This window comes from Herpailurus yagouaroundi, unplaced genomic scaffold, assembly GCF_014898765.1.
Source record: "Herpailurus yagouaroundi ecotype Mexico unplaced genomic scaffold, PumYag 100, whole genome shotgun sequence".
Classification (NCBI taxonomy): domain Eukaryota; kingdom Metazoa; phylum Chordata; class Mammalia; order Carnivora; family Felidae; genus Herpailurus; species Herpailurus yagouaroundi.
Window position 1 is genome coordinate 16,499,698 of NW_024412391.1, and position 21,016 is coordinate 16,520,713.

Below are 21,016 nucleotides of genomic sequence, written 5' to 3' on the forward strand. Positions count from 1 at the left end.
AAAACGTATTTGTTGAATATCTAACTTCACTAACACCTGTCTCCTTTGTTCGCTGTCATTGACAACGCCTAGGACGGCGTCAGTAGGGCACACTCAATAAATACTTGTTAGACAAAGGAGGGAGGGTGCTCAGTGCCAATGCCACAGACACTCGCTCTCTCTCTCTCTTAGAAACCCACTGTAACTCGGTTTCTAAGAAAAGTTCGAAATGCTTTACTCTCAAGAAACGGTCGCCATTTCTTCCCTTGTAAAAACACGGAACTCAGGAAGGCCCTATCAGTTAATTAATTTAAGACTCAACCTGGCCCCCCATCCCTGTCGAATTTGCAGAAACACCGCTCCAAACACCCCACATCATAAGCCTCAACCTAGGCTTAAACACTAGGAGCTCCCAAGGCGGTTTACCTCGTTCTGTAATGAGGGTTTACCTCGCTCTAAGATGGCCACGAAGGGGTGGGCCCCGCGGTCAGATTCTGCGAGTTGCGTGGGCAAACGCGCCGGACCGCGCCTCCAGAGGAGGATCTTAACCGCGCAGAACGGAAGTTCCTGAGCCTTCAAGCCCGCGGGGAAGCAAGTCGGCAACGGACCAAGATGGCGGCGCCCAGTGAGGGGCAGGCGTTTGCCGCGGGGGTTGAAAAGAATTGGGGTGCGGTTATTCGCTCCCCAGAAGGGACGCCCCAAAAAGTCAGGCAGCTGATAGATGAGGGGATTGCTCCAGAAGAAGGAGGCGCCGAAGCGTGAGTTCACGAGTCCACCCTGGGTCCTGCGCCGGCGGATTGGAGAGGGTTTGGGGAACGCGGGCCCGGGGCGCGGGGGTGGGGGGAATCCTCTGGGTCGGCACTTTTGTCTGTAGGGTTGGCAACGTCCCGGGATCTGAAAGAGACCGGGTTTACTACGTTTACTCGGTTTTAGTCTCGGGATGTACTGGTTTCAGCACCACGGGCGGCATTTTGCTATAAAACGGGTTGGGGGCGGAAGGGAAGAAAAGGCGACTGCTAACTGAATATGCACCTGACATCTGTTAGTGGGGTTTCTTAATCTTTTTTGAGCCTTAGACACCTTTGGCAGCCTGGCAAAGCTTATGAATCCCTTCTCAGAATATTTTTAAATGCATAAAATAAAGTGCATAGCAACATAAAGGGGACCAATTACTTTAGAATGCGGTTATCAAGATAGTAAAAGAAAAAAAGTGCAGTAACATGCTTCATTACTGGAAAGTTAAGTAATCTCTAGTAATAAGTCTATTATTTACCATAATTTTGAAGTAATCATGGGCATAAGTGATATTTCACAACATGTTCAACAACCGTAATGTGACAAAATGCCTGTGATTTCCACTGGTGACAAATTCATAAGTACTGCTGATGCTACTATGTTTTGTGAGGGGTTTTTTAGTACCTTCATTCGTATTTGAAGGAAGTGCTGAATTTCAGCTAGAGGTTAATAAAATAAACGTCGCTTTTTTCTCATCCAAGTTTATGGATCCTCTGAATTTCTTTCAAGAACTGCACCTCCCTGAGGCTGGCTCTCTGAGAAAGATTCCCAGAATGAGTTTATATCTTTCGAGTTATAATAGCTGCTGTCATCCTGTTTTTATTAAGATGATTTTTGTCCTCAAGGATCCCTCCCTCTACCCCTTCCAGGTGCTGTTGAAATGCCTTTCACTAAAAATAGATAATTGTATTGTTGGGTTTTTTCCTCCCGGAATTTTTTTCATGAAATTGCCCAAAGATCTTTACTTTGATTTGAATTCTGAAACTCTGTTTTGGGAGAGTGGGTATCAATGGTCGACTCAGGTAGAAACCTATCAAAATTATTTTTCTCTGTGTTTAAAGGAGTTCGATTTGTAAGATGGCTTAAATTTATAATGCATAGAAGCTTTGAGTCTCATTTTGTGTTTACTAAAGTTGTGTGAAATACTGTTGGAGAACAGTAAGTGAGCTAGAAGTTCTCCGGTATAGGATTAGTGGAGCACCGTGGAGGTAGAAATGACTTGAAACTTAGATATGAACGAACGGTAAAGAAATTTGAATGCCAGACTGACGAATTTGGATTCTATTTAATAATTATTGTGAACCTAATTAATAATTTTAAGCAGAGGAATGACATTACTGAAATGATTTTTAGAAAGGTTAAAATCCATCGTGGCGTGATTGACGCTGTGATGTGCCGAGAAGCGAGATGCAAAATGTTTAGGGAAAGTGATGCTGTGAAAGATTTCTGAGAGTTCTGCCACTTTATTTTAGGAAGGACACATCTGCCACATTCCAGTCAGTTAATGGGTCACCCCAAGCGGAACAGCCGCCATTGGAATCTACAAGCAAAGAAGCCTTCTTTAGCAGGGTGGAAACATTTTCTATATCCTTCTTTATTAGTTCATGTGAGTTGCACTTTCCACTCCTGGAACGAGGAATAACAGCACTTATTTTGATGTTGTAAATTTAAGAATTAAACTTGGGGGAAAAAAAAAAGAATTAAACTTGGTAAGATATTTTATAGGAAATGTTCATAAATGATCATAAAATGTTATTCCTCAAAGGGATATTTGAGATGATCTGGCCTTTGCTTTTTGTTGTTTTGTTAACTATTTTGAGAGAGAGAGAGAGAGACAACCCCAAGCAGACTCTGCACTGTCAGTGCAGAGCCCAATATGGGGCTCCAACTCTCGAACCTCGAGATTATGACCTGAGCCGAATTCAAGAGTCAAATGCTCAACCAACTTAGCCACCCAGGTGCCTCTGACCTTTTCTTTTTGCAGAAGAAAACACTAAGAGCTTGAGAGGAAAAGGAATAGTAACTAACATTTGTATGTGGTGTGTTTTCATGTATATTATCACATTCAGTCTTCACCTTAAACCCGTGAAAATAGGTATCATTATTATACTCATTTACAGAAGAGGAAACAGTTTCAGGTAGGTTATGTGACTTGCCTTTGATCAGCCTGCTAGCTAATGGCAGAGCCAGGATTATAGCATGAGGCTATGTATACTACACTTCCTGTCTCTTTCTGGATTTTCCCCTATATATTAGTTATCTGTTGTATAGCAAATTACACTAAAACTTAGTGGCTGAAAACAACAAACATGGGGCGTGCCTGGGTGGCTCAGTAGGTTAAGCATCCGACTTCAGGTTAGGTCATGATCTCATGATTCATGAGTTTGAGCCCCCCCCCCCCCCCGCATTGGGCTCCCTGCTGTCAGCACAGAGCCAGCTTTGGATCCTCTGCCTCCCTCTCTCTCTGCCACTTTCCCGCTCACTCACCCTCTCTCAAAAATAAATAAGCATTAAAAAAAAACACATTTTTTGTCACAATTTCTGTGGGTCAGGAATCTGGGCATGGCTTACTTGGGTCCTGTGGCTCAGGGTTCCTCACAGGCTGCAGTCATCTCCAGGCTCCGCTAAGAAAAGATGCATTTCCAAGCTTCACCCACGAGCTACTGGATTGAGGGCTTCGGCTCTATAGTGGCTCTCGGGTAGAGACCTCCCTGTGTACCTTGCAGCATGGGCCTATTGACAGGGACAGTTCACAAAACGTGGCAGCTGGCTTCCATCGGAGTGTGCAAGTGAAAGAGAGCAAGACAGAAGCTAAACTCTTTTTGTAACCTAATCTCACAGGTGACATCCCATCACTTGTGCCCTTTTCTATTCACTAGAGTGATTTTTTAAAAATATAAAACGATTATAGACTTGCAGAAAGGTTGCACAGGTTACAAAGAACTTCCTTTCTAAGCTACCTTTAAGTAAGTTGCCAAAGTGATACCTCATTACCCCCAGATATTTCCTACACACCAGGACTTTTTTCCTATGTAACTGCAATGCAGCCATCAAAATCAGGAAATTTCACATAATAAATTACTGTCATTCAACCCTCAGACCCCAGTCGTTTCATCAGTTGTTGTAATAATATTCTTTTTTTTTCTTTTTAAGTTTAAATATTTTGAGAGAGAGAGAAAGAAAGTGAGTAGGGGAGAGGCAGAGAGAGAGAGAGAGGGAGAGAGAGTCCCAAGCAGGCTCTGTGCTTTGCTGTCAGCACAGAGCCCAATGTGGGGCTCAAACTCACGAACTATGAGATCATGACCTGAGCCAGAATCAAGAGTCGGATGCTCAACTAATTAAGCTACCCAAGTACCCCCTAATAATATTCTTTATAGCGAAAGGATCCAGTTGAGATTCTTGTTTTTCCTTGAATTTCATGATCGTGATACTTTTGAAGATTACAGGCCAGTAGTTTTGTAGAGAGTACCTCAATTCACATCCATCTGATGTTTCCTTATAGTTAGATTCAAGTAGCTTAGGAATATCACAGAATGGTGCTGTGTTCTCACTGTATCCTGTCAGGTGGCACATGAATTTGATTTATCCCTTTCCTGGTGATAATCACTTTGATCACTTGATTAGGGAGCGTCTGCCCATCTTTGCCCGTCTTTTCCATTGTAACACTTCTTTTGTAATTAAAAAGTGTGGGGGCGGGGCGCGGGGTGGGGGGGTACCTCTGAGGCTCAGGTCGTGATCTCGCAGTTCATGTGTTCAAGCCCCGAGTTGTGCCCTGTGCTGACAGCTGGGAGCCTAGAGCATGATTCAGATTCTGTCTCCCTCTCTCTCTGCCACTACCCTGCTCTAGCTCTTTCTCTCTCTCTCTCTCTCTCAAAAATAAACAAACATTTAAAAAAAGTGTTTTGTGCAGAGGTGCTTTGAAAATATACAAATATCCCATTCCTCATCAAACTTTATGTAATTTATTTATTTGTAGCAGCATGGGCTGCTTTTTCAGTGGATTTTAATCTGTTACTATCATTATATGTTTTGATATTACACTTATCCCTGATTTGGTGAGTGGGGGCCCTGTAGAGATTCTCTTTACACTCCACTTGACTCCCAACACCTCAAGGTGCAGCCCCTCTTTACCCAACTTGGGTTCTGACACCCTGTGCTGAACTGCCTCCCTCACCCTCCTGGCTGTTCTCCTTGCTCACCGCCTGATGGCTCTCGGACTAAATTTCTCAGGAAGAGGAAGGTATTTTAATCATCTACTGCCGTACCTTGGACTAATTCCTCATTTTCTGCAAAGGAACCTTGTCCTTTGTTCTTTTTTGTTTTCATTGGATATAAATTGACCACCGCTTTGAGTATGATAATCATTTCTTTCACTTAGCCAGTTAAGTAATCCTGTTACTTTTATTTTAGGTGATGCCAACTCCTTTAACATCTGTATCTAAATTCTGTTTTCTAGGCTTCAGTCCTTCTTTTGCTAATATTAGAATGTTTTCAAATTCCTGTATCCCTTATAAAAATATAGAAGTTTCCTGCATCTTCTTTCATGTGTTGTGTGTGTGTTGGTGTGTGTGTGTGTGTGTGTGTGTGTGTGTGTACTCTGTAAAATAGAGCTCTTTAGGTAAAATGTTGAGTATTGAGTTTTAAAGATCAATAGATGTTTTAGGACATTTTCCCAAGCGCATACTTCTAGATGCTCTGGGTACTCTCAGCCTGTTTAACACACATAGACTACGTGCACACATTAGTTCATAATAATCAAATTTTGGGCAGGGGAAATAACGAAGAATATTATCATTATTAATTTTACTGACTATTCTTTAGAACGTAAAAGCAAACATGGTAAAATAAAAGAGCATAGATGAGTGGCAGAAAATATTTCTGCTTGTTTGACTTTTACCATCCTTATTGCTGAGGGATATCCCTGTACTTTTAGAAGTGTTTTTAAATCTCTAGTATTTCACAATAAGCGAAAGGGAATGGCTTCTGTATTCCACCCCACAACCATTAATAACGTCAACATTTTATTTATTTATTTATTTATTTATTTATTTATTTATTTTTAATTTTTTTTTTTAACGTTTATTTATTTTTGAGACAGGGAGAGACAGAGCATGAACAGGGGAGGGGCAGAGAGAGGGAGACACAGAATCTGAAGCAGGCTCCAGGCTCTGAGCTGTCAGCACAGAGCCCTACGCGGGGCTAGAACTCATGGACCGCGAGATCATGGCCTGAATCGAAGTCGGCCGCTTAACCGACTGAACCACCCAGGCGCCCCAGCATCAACATTTTAAACATGTAGAATACATCGGGCTTTGTAGAGGAAAAGTTCAAAATTTTTTCCCTCTGGTTATTACTCAAATGACTTCCGTTGTTCTGTGAAGTATGTGCCTGTGCTTTAAAAAAAAATTTTTTTTTAACATTTATTTATTTTTGAGAGACAAAGCACAAGCAGGGGAGGGGCAGAGAGAGAGAGAGGGAGACACAGAACCTGAAGCAGGCTCCAGGCTCTAAGCTGTCAGCTCAGAGCCCGACGTGAGGCATGAATCCATGAGCCATGAGGTCATGACCTGAGCTGAAGTCAGAGGCTTAACCAACTGAGCCACCCAGGCGCCCTGCCTGTGCTTTAAAAATAGTTTTTCAGGGTGCCTGCATGGTTCAGTCGGTTGAGCATCCAACTCTTGATTTCGGCTCAGATCATGATCCCAGGTTTTGGAATCGAGCCCCATGTCAGCCTCTGTACTGAGCATGGAGCCTGCTTGGGATATTTCTCTCTCTCTCTCTCTCTCTCTCTCTCTCTCTCTCTCAAAATAATAAAAAATAAAAAAGTAAAAATTAGTTTTCCAAACTTTCCTTACTTGCTTTTCCTCTTAATCTAACGTGTTTATTCCTATATATGTAAAGAATGAGTTAAAGTTTTCATTTCTGACTTACTCATCTTAATATACTTGCAGCATTGTTTTTCTTAACATGAATACTCTCTGAAATGGGCAGGTAAGCCCTCTGAGCTGTCTCCACTTGTCTGTGCAAAGTACGGCTGGGTCACAGTTGAATGTGATATGCTCAAGTGTTCCAGCTGTCAGGCTTTTCTCTGTGCCAGTTTACAACCAGCTTTTGATTTTGACAGATGTAAGTATAAAGTACAAATTACATTTTCCTCCATTTTCAAAGATATATTAGACTGGTTTTCTAAGAAGATCAGTCACTTGTGTTTGATCAAAGAATGTGTACTGTTACATATAGCAAGGCGAATCTGTGATTGTCTTTGTCCTAATTATTAGCTTCAGTTACTAATGTTTTTTAAAACTAAGCTACTTTAGAGTAAACCTGACTTTCTGTATTCTGGGAAACTAACAGCAGAGTATATTTACTTTATGGTTTCAAAATTTATACTTAGGCAAAGAGACAAGGCACTTCTATGAAGCCTTGTGCTTTAGAACGCCCTGCCTTATAAGATACATAATACTGTTACTGACCTTAAGATCTTGATTTAGAACTTGTTTTCTGAAAAATATTAAGATGATGCAGTTGCTAGTATTTTCATATCTTCTAAAATTATCTTAGTCATTTTTATTTTTAATTCTATCCACACTCTTAAAGGTTCTTAGTCATTAGATTTTGAATCCCTATAGTGTTTTCTAAGGCACTGCTGCCTGTATGGGTTTCAGATAAGGACCGATGTGCTGAGCTGAAGAAAGCCTTGTGCACCGCCCATGAGAAGTTCTGTTTCTGGCCAGACAGCCCCTCCCCAGGTACTTATTTCCAGCATTTCCCATTGACCATCCCTTCTTGGTTGTTGCATTTCTAATATTGTCTGTTTCTTTGTGAAAATCTAGTCTTTGAAGTTTCATTTTTTTCCTTTCTATTTGGGTTTTTAAAGAAGAATTTACATTCATTTACTTGTTAGGTTATTACTTAACTTTATTAAGGGCATTTGACAGCTTAGCCATGCATACATTATCCCATTTAATTCTCACAGGGGCCCTAGGAGGTAGATTACCAACACAGTTTTTTAAGTGAGGAAACAGAATCAGAGATCTTTTTTTCCTAACGTTTTTATTTTTGTTTTATTATTTTATTTTCTAATTTGAGAGCACGCACATGCAAGTAAGGGAGAGGGGTGGAGGGAGGGAGAGAGAGAGAGAGAGAGAGAGAGAGAGAATTTAAAAAAAAAAAAAAAAGAGGCTCAATGTAGAGCCTGACACGGGGCTCGATCCCACGAACCTGGGATCATGACCCAAGCTGAAATCAAGAGTCAGTCACTCAACTAACTGAGCCACCCCGGCACCCAGAATCAGGAATCTTAAAACCAACTGGTGAGGAGGCAAAACTGTGGTTTTATCTGCTTTCAAACTCTCTGCTTTGCCCCCCATAGCAAGCAGTCCCATGTTCTCCCCAGGCTTCCTTTGGTGCACTAACCGTGGCAGTTAAATGGAGTTGGGGTTCGGTTCCTAAAACCAACTCACGGGAAGCCAGATGAGAGTGATTACAAATGTATAATTTGTCCCAGTGAAGTGACACAATATAAACAACAGCATTGAAGCCAAAGCCCTCTCTTGAATCCGGTGAATTTGTGATTGTCTTCACTTGAGTTATTGACTTTAATCATTACTTTTTTAAAAAACTAGGCTACTTTAGAGTGAATCTGACTATGTAGTCTGAGAAACTAACAGCAGGATATGTTTACTTTAGGGTTCCAAAATTTATACTTAGGCAAAGAGACAGGAATTTTATGAAGCCTCATACTCTAGAATGCCCTGCCTTATAAAATACGTGATAGCTCCTTTGTTACTGGTCTTAGGATCTTGATTTAGAACTTGTTTTGTGAAAAATATTAAGGTGATGCAGTTGCTAATATTTTCATGTTTTTTTAATTCAATTTTTTTTTAATGTTTATTTATTTTTGAGACAGAGGCAGAGCACAAGCAAGGTGGGGGGGACAGAGAAAGAGAGGGAGGCACAGAATCCAAAGTAGGCTCTAGACTCCGAGCTCTTAGCTCAGAGCCTGACACAGGGCTCATGCGGGGCTGATGCGGGGCTCGAACTCACAAACTGTGAGATCACGACCTGAGCCGAAGTCAGATGCTCAACCTACTCAGCCACCCAGGCATCCCAATATTTTCATGTCTTTTAAAGTTCTTTTAGTTCTTTTAGTTCTTTTTCTTTTTAATTGTATCTATACTCTTTTTTTTTTTATCTATACTCTTTTTTTTTTTTTTAAGTAGGTTCCATGCCCAATGTGGGGCTTGAACTCATGACCCTGTGATCAAGAGCCGTGTGTTCTACCAACTGAGCCAGCCAGGTGCCCCAATAGTATCTTGGACTCTTAAAGACTCTTAAGTGTTGTATGCACAAAATGCTTCAGAATGAGGGAGCCCAAAATGTCACAAGTGGGAGTTTTAAATATTTTACTGGTCACATGGGCATATTCCTGCTGAGTGAGTAACTTCTACAGCAGAGCCTTCTGGAGGGCTCACCAAGACCAGGTGCAAAACTTAATGCTTGACCAGACATTAGTGCCAAAAAGTAGGTATACTTTTTATTATTTCAGTAGGACAACTCAGGCTAATTCCAGGGTCACTGACACCTGGGAATATTCCATGAATAACCACTAAGAACAAAAAAAAATAGATTGAAAATGTTCATAGAGTGCCATCTACTGATAGATGAACAGGTGCTAGAAAGGGACTATTAGGAAATGATTTTTTTAAACATTTTTTACGTGTTTATTTATTTTGAGAGAGTGAGTGAGCAGGGGAGGGGCAGGGAGAATCCCAAGCAGGCTCCGCTCCTGATGCAGGGCTTGAACCCACAGACTGTGAGACTGTGACCTGAGCCGAAAGGAAGAGTAAGATGCTTAACCGACTGAGCCACCCAGGTGCCCCGAGAAATAACAGGTTTTTTTTTTAAACTTTTTTTTAAAAAAAAACATTGATTTATTGTTGAGAGACAAAGACAGAGCATAAGCAGGGGAGGGGCAGAGAGAGAGGGAGACACAGAATCCGAAGCAGGCTTCAGACTCTGAGCTGTCAGCACAGAGCCCAACGTGGGGTTTGAACCCATGAACCGGGAGATCGTGACCTGAGCCAAAGTCGGACGCTCAACCAGCTGAGCCACCCAGGCACCCCAAGAAATAACATTTAAAAAAAAAAATTTTTTTAACGTTTGTTTGTTACCGAGAGATGGAGAGACACAGAGCATGAGCAGGGGAGGGGTAGAGAGAGGGGGAGACACAGAATCCGAAGTAGGCTCCAGGCTCTGAGTTGTCAGCACAGAGCCTGATGCGGGGCTCGAACTCACAAACTGCGAGATCATGACCTGAGCTGCAGTCGGTCGCTTAACCAACTGACCACTCAGGTGACCCAAGAAATAACATTGTAAAGTGAAGGTCATGGTAACAGAAGTTTCTGCTGTTGGCCCAGCTATTTCTCTGGATAGTACAACCACATTCGCTCCTTGAGGATGTGAATCGTCTCTCCGTGTGCCCTGTCCAGGTTTCTAGGATCTGCCCAGGACCCTGCTGGTGGTTCCTGCCTCTTGGTACTACACACACTCAGCTTTCTTGGTCCTATTCATAACTTCAGCTGCCACCTACTTGCATACCTTTAACTCCTATCCAGACCTCTCTTTTGAGCTTGACTCATTTCCAGCTGCCTTCTAAACATTTCCATGTAATATCTGCTGCAGACCTGGAATTCAACATATACAAAACTGAATGCTTCATTTTATACCTAGAACTTGCTTCTCATCTTCTATGTTCTCCATCTTGGTAAATGGTACTGACACCCACCCCCCCACCCCCCCTACCAGTTGTCCTAGCCAGAAACCTGGAAGTCACCTTAGATGCTCTTCCCTGTTGTCACCACCTGGTCCTATCCATCCTACCTCCCAAATCTGAAATGTGACCTTTCAGTTATATCATCCCTTGGTTTGGTTCTTTCACGTTCAAGAGACTTTAGTGTGAAGAAAGGAACACCGACAACTATCTGTACTTTTAGTGCTTTTATTTATTAAGCATATCTAATAAATACAGTTTTGTAGGTAATTTTTTTCTAACATTTACCAGTATTTACAAACAAAACTAAATCCCTTTAAACATTTCAAATTATAATAATTATAATTACTAATTTACTAGACTGATTATTTTGAACATATCAAACACTGAAGTAGACCAAATACTCACATGTTAGTTATAAAACATATTTTAATTCATGTTAAAACATTTACATGATGGGTTTAATTTCTTCTGTTTGCTCTTTTGCCTTCATCAATTTTTACTAGTATTTTCTTAGAATTGTAGGGATCAGACCAAACCCTAAATTGGAAGGTGATCAGAAGGACATTGGGATCTATTTTTTTCTCCTAAGTTTTGTCAAACCTGAGCCACTGGTCATCAGAACATGTTTTATTTTTATTGTTAAACCTCGCTTGATTTTGTAAAGTCCATACCTTTTTTGTTGATCTTAGTTTTTTATAATCAGACATTCCTTGTAAAATGATACATCTTTTTAAATTGATGGTTGGGGCGCCTGGGTGGCTTGGTCGGTTAAGCGTCCGACTTCAGCTCAGGTCATGATCTCACGGTCCGTGAGTTCGAGCCCCGCGTTGGGCTCTGTGCTGACAGCTCAGAGCCTGGAGCCTGTTTCAGATTCTGTGTCTCCCTCTCTCTCTGCCCCTCCCCTGTTCATGCTCTGTCTCTCTCTGTCTCAAAAATAAATAAACGTTAAAAAAATTAAAAAAATAAAAATAAAAATAAATTGATGGCATATATTTTTGACATATTTGGTTACTGGCAACAAGTTTAAATAGTTTGATAATATTTAATAATATTAGAGACCAAAATCTGGTTGTTAATGATACAATAAATGGCGGACAAAAGTGCTATTGTTAACTACTTTTGTATCTCTCTCTTTTTTTTTTTAAGTTTTTATTTATTATTTATTTTGACAGAGGGTGGGGTGGGAGAGAGAAAATCCCACGCAGGCTCTGCACTTTCAGCACACAGCCCGACGTGGAGCTTGAACTCATGAACCGTGAAATCACGACCTGAGCCAAAATCGAGAGTCAGACGCTCAACCAACTGAGCCACCCAGGTGCCCCTGTACCTCTTAGTAATAAAACTGGAAAAGAGATTTTTTTCTTTCTTTCTTTTTTTTTTTTTTTAAATGTTTATTTTTGAGAGAGAGAGGTTACCCAGGGGAGAAGCAGAGAGAGAGGGAGACAGAGGATCCAAAGCAGGTTCTGTACTGCCAGCACAAAGCCTGATGCGGGGCTCGAACTCACAAACTGAGATCATGACCTGAGCCAAAGTTGGACGCTTAACTGACTGAGCCACCTGGATGCCCTTTTCTTTTCTTTTTTCTGTTTCTGTTTATTTATTTTTTGGAGAGAGCAGGAGCACGCATATATGTGGGCAAGCGGGGCAGGGGCAGAGGGCGAGTGAGAGAATCTTAAGCAGGCTCCGTGCCCAGCTCAGAGTCTGACCCAGCACAGAGCCCCACATGGAGCTCGATCTCACAGCTGTGAGATTGTTGACCTGAGCCAGAATCAAGATTTGGACCCTTAACTGAGTGAGCCACCCAGAACCGCCCCCCCCCCATTTTTTAAACAGCCTTATTGAGGAATAATTGACATAAAATGTGCATATTTAGGTATACTGTTTGGTAAGTTGTGACATACTTGTGGGCTTGTGAAACCATCACTGCTAGATTTCTATTTAACATCAGGAGTTGATATCATTATCCCAATTTAACACTATATATTACTATGCCCTATTTTTCTTACAGTATGAAGTGTCATTGATCGTTAAGAGTTTTATAACATGGATGCTCCTTCTCTCCATCTTTATGCCACCAGTATCTTGCAGGGATTATTACCTTAGGTCACTTTAATGTCTGCTAAGCTTATTTTTTTTTTTTTTTTTTGTATCCCAGCTGGCCCTTTATGATCTCTACTCTAAACTACTGCATATTATCTATAATATCACTTCCTCCTTTAAAAAAATCTTTTTGGTAATTTCTTTTCACATACGTTAGTAAAATCATGGTCTCGTTACTCTCTACACTTCAACCCCATCTCCTACTACTTTCCCCACAGGCGCACTGGGTTCCAGTCCCGTGAAACTGTTGAGAAACTCCGCACCTGTCCCCCTGTCCCATCCTTTGGGCCTTTGCTTTTGCACACTGTTGTTGGTCTCAAATTCAGCTTAGACCTGACTGCTTCTGAGAAACCTTTCTCGAGAAATCTACTTTTTTACACATATTCACAAAAACATCACAGCTCTGTCAAAAAAAGTCAATAATTCTTAATATCTTCAAGTGCTTGATCAGTTTTATCAGTACCTGTCCCCTGTCGTTCCATACACGTCTTTGACTTTTTACCATTTACACAAATATGATCTTCCAGTTTACCTTGTCCGCAGATCGATTTGGGATGTTGCCGTTGGATGAGCCTGCTGTTCTTGTTAGCGAATTCTCAGATCGTTTTCAAAGCCTTTGTCACTTGGACCTTCAGCTTCCTTCCCTGAGGCCAGAGGACTTGAAAACTATGGTGAGTTTTCCTTAGCGAGCCTACAGCGGTCTTCAGTTGTCACTAGCACTTGTACGTGAAGCATTTCCTTAAATGACCAGAGGATTCAGATTGCTGTGAAGAGAGCTAGTTGTTTGCCCCTCAACTGGACTTTTTCAGTCTCTGCTAGAAGGGCAGCTATTGACAGTTAAGTAAATGGTTCCCTCAAAACTTCTAGATATTCTTTAAATGGCATACATTCAATTTTATCTTGAGTTGTTACTTAAACTATTTAACAGAAGATACTGAAATGTGACTTCATATGATTTATTGCTTATCATTTCCCAAAGAAAATACTCCAGGAGAAGTTATAAACTCCCTTCTCCCCTGTGAGTAGAAATTAGAAATGCTCTGCCCTATCTTTAGTGTCCCTATCTAGTGTCCTGTTTCATCACCCTGCACATACTCTGGAGACAAGCTTTACTGTAGGAAATAGTAGCTATTATTTTGCTTCTTCAAGTTGCGAGGCCATTTGGATTTTAACTGAAGTGTTACCCTCTGTGCCTATTATAAATGTCCCTTGTCCCTAGCCAAGGCAGCTTTTTTGTTCACCTTGTCAGTTCTTTATTATTCTTAGTACAAAAATAAAGACCTTGGTAAGTTCTCATTTTGTCAAGAAGTAAATTTAGTGTCAGGTCAAGATATAAATAGTAATCTGTTTTTCCTATTTTGGTTTGAAGTGTACAGGTTTGAGAGAAAATCCGCAACTGGTAAATGTCTTTTTTTGCGAGAGAGAGTACACGTGCAGGGGAAGGGCAGAGAGAGAGGGAGAAAGAGAATCCCAAGGAGGCTTCTCACGGTCAGCGCAGAACCCAATCTCCCCAATGGTCAGATCATGATCTGAGCTGAAATCAAGAGTCAGGTGCTTAAAGGACTGAGCCACCAAGGCACTCTTGTAAATTGATTTTTTTTTAAGTTAATTTATTTATTTTGAGAGAGCGAGGTGGGGGAGGGGCTGAGAAGAGAGAGAGAATCCCAAGCAGGCTCCTCACGTCAGCTTGGAGCCCAACAGTGAACTCCGTCCCATGAATCGTGAAATCATGATCTGAGCCAAAATCAAGACTTGGGCGCCCAACTGACCGAGCTACCCATGTGCCCCTGCAATTGGTAAATTGAAAACAAATTAGTACTAAGAAAAGATTTAGTAGTTCTAGGAAAACTGCTACCTTTCTCAGTCAGTAGATTCAGAGCAATTCAGAAAGGTTTGGAATACCTTAGCCCTGTCCTGGAAGTAAGCCTTCCGTAACGAAGAGAATCGTCTTCGTGTTTGGCACTTCTTTCATGATTTTTGCGTTGTACCATCTAAGTACATCATTATATGTCATTTTTGTGGTTGGACGTTTAATTTAAGGAACCTTGGTTCCTTTATAGTGCTTGACAGAAGACAAGATCAGTCTTCTCCTGCACCTGCTTGAAGACGAACTTGATCACCGAACGGATGAGAGAAAAGCTGTAAGCAAATTAGGCTCAGACATCCAAGTCCACGTCACTGCCTGTGTCCTCTCTCTGTGCGGCTGGGCATGCAGGTCAGTCAGTGAATTTGCAGGGTGACATGAACTTTGATATCGTCATACACTGGTTTACATCAGTCACTGATAGTATTTGTAGATCACCTGGTGTTTTCCTGTCAGAAAAGCAGACAAAGAAAACCTAAGAGGGTGGTGAGGGGATGATAAGAATCAGTAACAGTTCCAGAATTAGAACGCGGGAATTCTTGGACACACCTGAACTTTGGTTTTTTTGGTTTTTTTTTTACTATCGCTTCCCAGCTGGGAATATGTGCTCCTGTAAGCAGTGAAGCTCCTTTCTGTTTATAGAAAGGAAGAAAAATCAGTTGAGTTCATAAAAACTACCAAAGGAAACGTCAGCCAGAGTCCTCTGAGCCTCCATGTTGGTATTTCTCTTCCAGCTGCTCAATTTAGCATAGACTCCCTCTGAGATAGAAAACTGTTGGAACTGGGACACCTGGCTGGCTCAGTCGGTAGAGCATTCAACTCTTGATCTCAGGATTATGAGTTCCAGCCCTGTTAGGTATAGAGATAACTTAAAAATAAAATATTAAAAAACTAAAAAACTGTTTGAACCAATCTTGATTTACCTTAACTACGCATTCTTTGATAGATCAAGGGATATTTTTTATTTAAGGTTTGTTTGTTTATTTTAAAGTTTATTTAAGTTATCTCTACACCCACTGTGGGGCTTGAACTCAAGACCCTGAGATCAAAAATTACATGCTCTTCTGACTGAACCAGCCAGGTGCCCCAGGAATATTTTCATTTAAAAAGAACAGAAGAAATGTATAAAATAACCTTTAATGTAGTCTTGCCTTCGAGATGACACCAAGACCATTAGATCTTTCTGTAGGAACTTTGTGAGCGACACTGGAGTTGGGGTCCTGAGATCAGAGGACAGGGGCCTCGAGATGCCATGATTCCCAATCCACTGGACTGTTCCAGAGACTTATTTGATGAGATAAAGCATTCTCACAAATGATTACACTTAGTCCCTTGGAAGTGTTACCTTTTGAGAAAACTCTCTTTTCTGTTCCTACCTAGTTCTTGTCTGGAACCCATGCAGCTCTCCTTGATAAGCTGTTCACAGTGTACGAGGAAGGTGGGGCTCTGGGGCTTCCAGCAGATGGAGTCTTCCATGACTGAACTGGATGCATCGTTTGGCCTGACCAGCTCCCCCATCCAAGGCCCTGAGGGGCGGGCAGAGCGCTTCCCTCTGGTGCCTGAATCTCCTCGGAGGATGATGACTCGGAGTCAGGATGCCACATTTTCCCCTGGCTCCGAGCAGGTATAGACTTACTTGGCTTGTTGGGGTGGCCTTTTTAAAAGCGGCATTCTCGGGGGCGCCTCGGTGGCTCAGACCAACTTGAGCGTCTGACTTCGGCTCAGGTCATGATCTCAGGATTCATGAGTTCGAGCCCCGCATCAGGCTCTGTGCTGACAGCTCAGAGCCTGGAGCCTGCTTCCGATTCTGTGTCTCCCTCTCTCTCTGCCCCTCCTCTGCTCGTGCTCTGTCCCTCAAAAATAAAAAAACATTTAAAATAATAAAGCAAGTAAGCAAGCGTTCTTGGGGTGCCTGGATGTCTCAGTTGGTTAAGCTTCCGACTCTTGATTTTGGCTCAGGTCATGTTCTCAGTGGTTCTTGAGACCAAGCCCCACGTCAAGCTCTGTTCTGACAGCGAGGAACCTGCTTGGGATTCTCTCCTCCTCTTTCTCTGCCTCTCCCCCTGCTCATGCATGCTTTCTCTCTCACACTTTCTCAAAATAAATAAATGAACATTAAAAAAAAAAAAAAAGCATTCTTGCCAAAAGTGTTGTGGTGGAAAAGCTGGAGATTAACTTAGGTGGGGAAGCTTTAGTTCTGACCACAGTGATCAAAATACCGCATGTTTTTATTCACCAGTTGCAACACAGAAGCTAAATTCATGATTTTGTATAAAAATCGATTATTTTTTGAAGAGTTTAGATATGTCGACAGTTCAGAAAGTAAATTCTCACAGTTTAAACTGTGAAGTATTTGTTTGCACCTGCTTCTAGAAATACGTCTTCTGACCATAGTCATTTCCATCATTGGTGTACTTCTCCTCCCTCTTCTTTCCTTCAGGCTGAAAGGAGCCCAGGCCCTGTCGTCTCCCGAACTCGGAGCTGGGACTCTTCTAGTCCCGTTGACCGTCCTGAGCCAGAGGCTGCTAGCCCCACCACCAGAACTCGTCCTGTGACCCGAAGTATGGGAACAGGAGACGGCACTGGCCTGGAAGTGCCGTCTAGCCCTCTCCGGAGAGCCAAACGGGCTCGCCTCTGCTCTTCTAGCAGCTCGGTGAGTCCACCTGCGTGTAGAGGTCATGGAGCGCAGACAGCACGCCAGACCCTCACCGCGTAGTACAGAGAAGCAGGTGTGGTCCTGTGGCTGTGAGAAGACAATGTGAGTAAGTTTCAAGATGGGATAGTTGGGTGACCAAAAGGAAAAAACTTGAAGAGGTTTGTCATTTCAGTTCTTTGGAATGGATTCTGCAGAGGTAGTAACTATTTCACGCACATGGGGCTGGCAGGGGGATGGGAGGACATACCTGATCAGGTGCTGTTGATTTAACACAAAGGGAATGAAAGAATTTGGAAAGAGAGTGGGCACTACATAGGCAGTGTTCAAATTTTTTTTTTAAAGTGTATTTATTTTGAGAGAGAGCATGAGCTGGGGAGGGACAGAGAGTGAGGGAGACAGGATCCCAAGCAGGCTCTGCACTGACAGCAGCAAGCCTGTTGCGGGGCTTGAACTCATGAACCGTGAGATCGCGACCTGAGCCAAAGTCAGATGCTTAACCAGCTGAGCCACCCAGGTGCCCCGACATAGGCAGTGTTTAAAGGAGACATCAAATTGGAAATGTGGGCAGTTGTGAGATTCTGAACTGGACAAGTCACAGCAGTGCCTCTCTGGATTGACGTGGCCTCTGCCCTTCATCAGCACTGTTTCTTTTCCTCCTCTCAGGACACATCTTCCCGAAGCTTCTTTGATCCCACCTCTCAGCACAGAGACTGGTGCCCTTGGGTGAATGTCACATTTGGCCAGGATACCAGGGAGGATGGCAGAACTGAGGCAGATGCCAGTGCTGCGGCAGAGCCAGGCTGGAAGGCCGTGCTGAACATCCTCTTGGCCCACAAGCAGTCCAGCCAGCCAGCTGACACAGACTCCATGGTGAGATAAGCCGTCACCTCTGTGTGTGCAGCACTCGCTGTTTATGGGATGAGGAACAGGGGCTGGTCCTATAATTAGCACCCTGCCTGCCCTCAGCTCTCATAAGTCAGGTTAGACTGAGTCCGGGTTCGTCCGGGAGAACAGGCGTGGAACTGATTCAGTCTTCCTGCAGTTTAGCATTTGGCATTCCATCAAATTCTGGTAAATTCTTTGTCTTCTCAACTAAAGTGATTCAAAGTAGAAAAGGAATACAGAACCAGAACTAGATGATGAGGCAGCTGTTCCGGCCTCCTGTTGCACAACAGCTGCTTTTTCTATCAGTTGCTGTCACTTGCATTTGGAGCCTGGCCAGTTAGCTTAGCCCTCTGAGTACTGTGCCCTGACCCCAAGATTGCGATTTCATTCCTCACGGTGGGCACGTTACTTGGCTCTGTTCCACAGCCCCAGACTTGTGCCCTGAGCCTCAGCAAGCCACGGCAGTAGTGACTGCTGCTACCTGCACATGTGGGTAAATGCAAATCCATCGTGACAGCTGAGGAGACGGGTCACGTGTTTACTGTGTGTAAAGGATGGAAGTGATAGGAGGGTAAGCATTAAGGAATCACGGAAACTGGGTTCTCTTTCCTTTGCTGGCTCATTGCCAAATTTGCCTCTTAGCACGGTGTAGATAGAATAATTTCTGATTTCCGTAACCTCCAAGGACAAAGTAAAATAATACTTGCCGGTACACGTTTAAAGGAAGTGGTCCCAGGTTCGTGGCTCAACAGGATCATGGGATTCTACTGGGGACAACGATAGCGAGCCCGAGAATGTACATCTGTACCCTGTAGCCTACACAAATGAAGGCTTTCCAGGTTTTTCCGCAGGAAGAAAATCTCCGTTTTTCTAATTTAAAACCTTTGAAAATACATCAAGCTATCTGAAGACAAATGTCTGCATGTAAATTCTTCTGCCTAGATCTTCATGAAATAGTGTACTGGAAGTTTTTATTGACTCCCCTCTGTCACTGTCTTACTAACAAGAAATCCCACAGGGTTTTTACGGGGTTTTTTGTTTTTGTAGTGGGAAAAGTTGGCCTCATAATTGACCCTGGTTTCTAGGACTTTTAAGATCCTTTTTGGTGGTTTGTCTTTTAACCTTCCCACAGCTGCTGTGACTGGGAAGTTCAGAGCTTAATGAGGCTACACAAAGGATCCTCACGTTAGAAAAAAGCTTATGTTGTTTTTCAACTTAAGTTCCTTTTAACGTTGTCACCGTATTAACTAAATTCCCCTTGGTCATTAGTAAGAGCTCAAACTCCCCCCACCCTCACCTCCCACCCCGGGACTTTTATTTTATTGAAACATTCATCCACAAAGAGGATGAGAAAACAGTGAAAATGTCATCTGATGTCAGAAACTGGAGATAACTTTATGGATTATCTGCTAGATTATTATTTATGTTCTCATTGAGACCCTGTGCTCTTTATTGTGCCTCTCAAAGGCTGAGAGATCAGCGTGTTCTGATTCACTGAGAACTTTTATCTTTTAGTGAATTGTTTTGTCTCCCTGTAACACCATTTCTCAGAATCTCAGATCACTTCATAGGCATGATCAAGTGGCGGTGAGAGTCTTCCTATTATTAGCTCTGCTGGCTAAAAATGAAGCTGAGAAGGCCAGGGTCATAGTTTAAGCTCTAAAGAGTCATTTATTTTACTCCTTGGCCTTGAATTATACTGTTAACCCCAGTGAAGCATCACATGAATGTGAATCTTTGTTCACAAGAAATAACGAACTAGGGCCAATTCGGAAACCGGTGGATATGTGCACTGCACTAATGGTGGGTCAGGAGTGTCAGCCTCACAAAGATGAGGACAGATGAAGATACTTGGAGGGAGGACATGAGCCATGTGTTAGAGGCTCAGAGTATGTTAGCAGTCTTGTGACAGAACGCAGATTTTTAGTCTGGTTTTAGGTGTGTGTTATGTATACAATATAAAGTAATACGAAATATAAAATGGGTTTTATTCAATTCTAGATGTACCTAGATCCCTGTGGGAGGAATTTATAGACGAAGCCTTAACGCCGTTACCCGTCTTTCATCTCTATAAAAGAATTTAATCTCTAACAATGAGCTTTTCTACCTATAGAGTCTCTCTGAGAAATCAAGGAAGGTATTCCGAATATTCCGGCAGTGGGAATCCTTATGCTCATCCTAAAGATATTCCAGCCCTTCCTGGAGAGAAGCGGAATGAGTGACTTGGAGAAGCAAGAGTCTGAATTCCCTTTTGGGCGGCGGATTTCTCCATCCCGGTTTAACCACAAGGATCCCCCATCTTTGTAAAAGGCAGCGTCACTGTCTGCCGTCTGCCTGAGGGGAAGCCTGTTTCCGTGCCGGGATTGGACAGGTGAAGTACGCCAAGCCTGGCTCTGTTAAGGGAGTGCGGGGTTGTTAAACTAGATGGAGGACCGAGCACTTGAGCTCTTCTGGTGTCTGTCAGTATGGGCTGGTGTTGTGAAGACCCTTGTGTCCCAAGAATGTGACAGAATGTGTTAATAAAATGCTTATTAGGATTCTTACTGCCGGTGAGTTGTGTTCCTCCTTGCCTCTGGGCTGTTATAAACAAGGCAGACACTGAGCACACGTCAGTGGAGCAGTAGGCAGAATCAAAATTTTCGTTTTCAGATTGGCCGCAAAGCCTGAAATTTGCTTGTGATTCTCATCAAAGAAGTATTTCTTTTTTTTGTTTGTTTGTTTAATTTTTTATTTTTTTTAAATTAAAAAAATTTTTTTAACACTTGATTTATTTTTGAGACAGGGAGAGACAGAGCATGAACAGGGGAGGGTCAGAGAGAGGGAGACACAGAATCTGAAACAGGCTCCAGGGTCTGAGCTGGCAGCACAGAGCCCGACGCGGGGCTCGAACTCACGGACCGTGAAATCATGACCTGAGCCGAAGTCAGCCGCTTAACCGACTGAGCCACCCAGGCGCCCCTCA

At 42.6% G+C, this 21,016-nt stretch overlaps 1 protein-coding gene across 1 annotated transcript; it reads left to right on the forward strand.

Annotated features, from left to right (window-relative positions):
* The first annotated feature begins 552 nt into the window (after positions 1-552).
* On the forward strand, positions 553-20,598 carry ZC3HC1 (zinc finger C3HC-type containing 1). The gene is made up of 10 exons (XM_040471973.1): positions 553-737; positions 2,247-2,358; positions 6,750-6,900; positions 7,440-7,523; positions 13,193-13,320; positions 14,710-14,864; positions 15,894-16,137; positions 16,954-17,166; positions 17,833-18,039; positions 20,168-20,598. The coding sequence occupies exons 1-10, from the start codon at positions 592-594 to the stop codon at positions 20,234-20,236; spliced, it is 1,509 nt and encodes a 502-aa protein (XP_040327907.1). The 5' UTR covers positions 553-591; the 3' UTR covers positions 20,237-20,598.
* Positions 20,599-21,016: the final 418 nt, after the last annotated feature.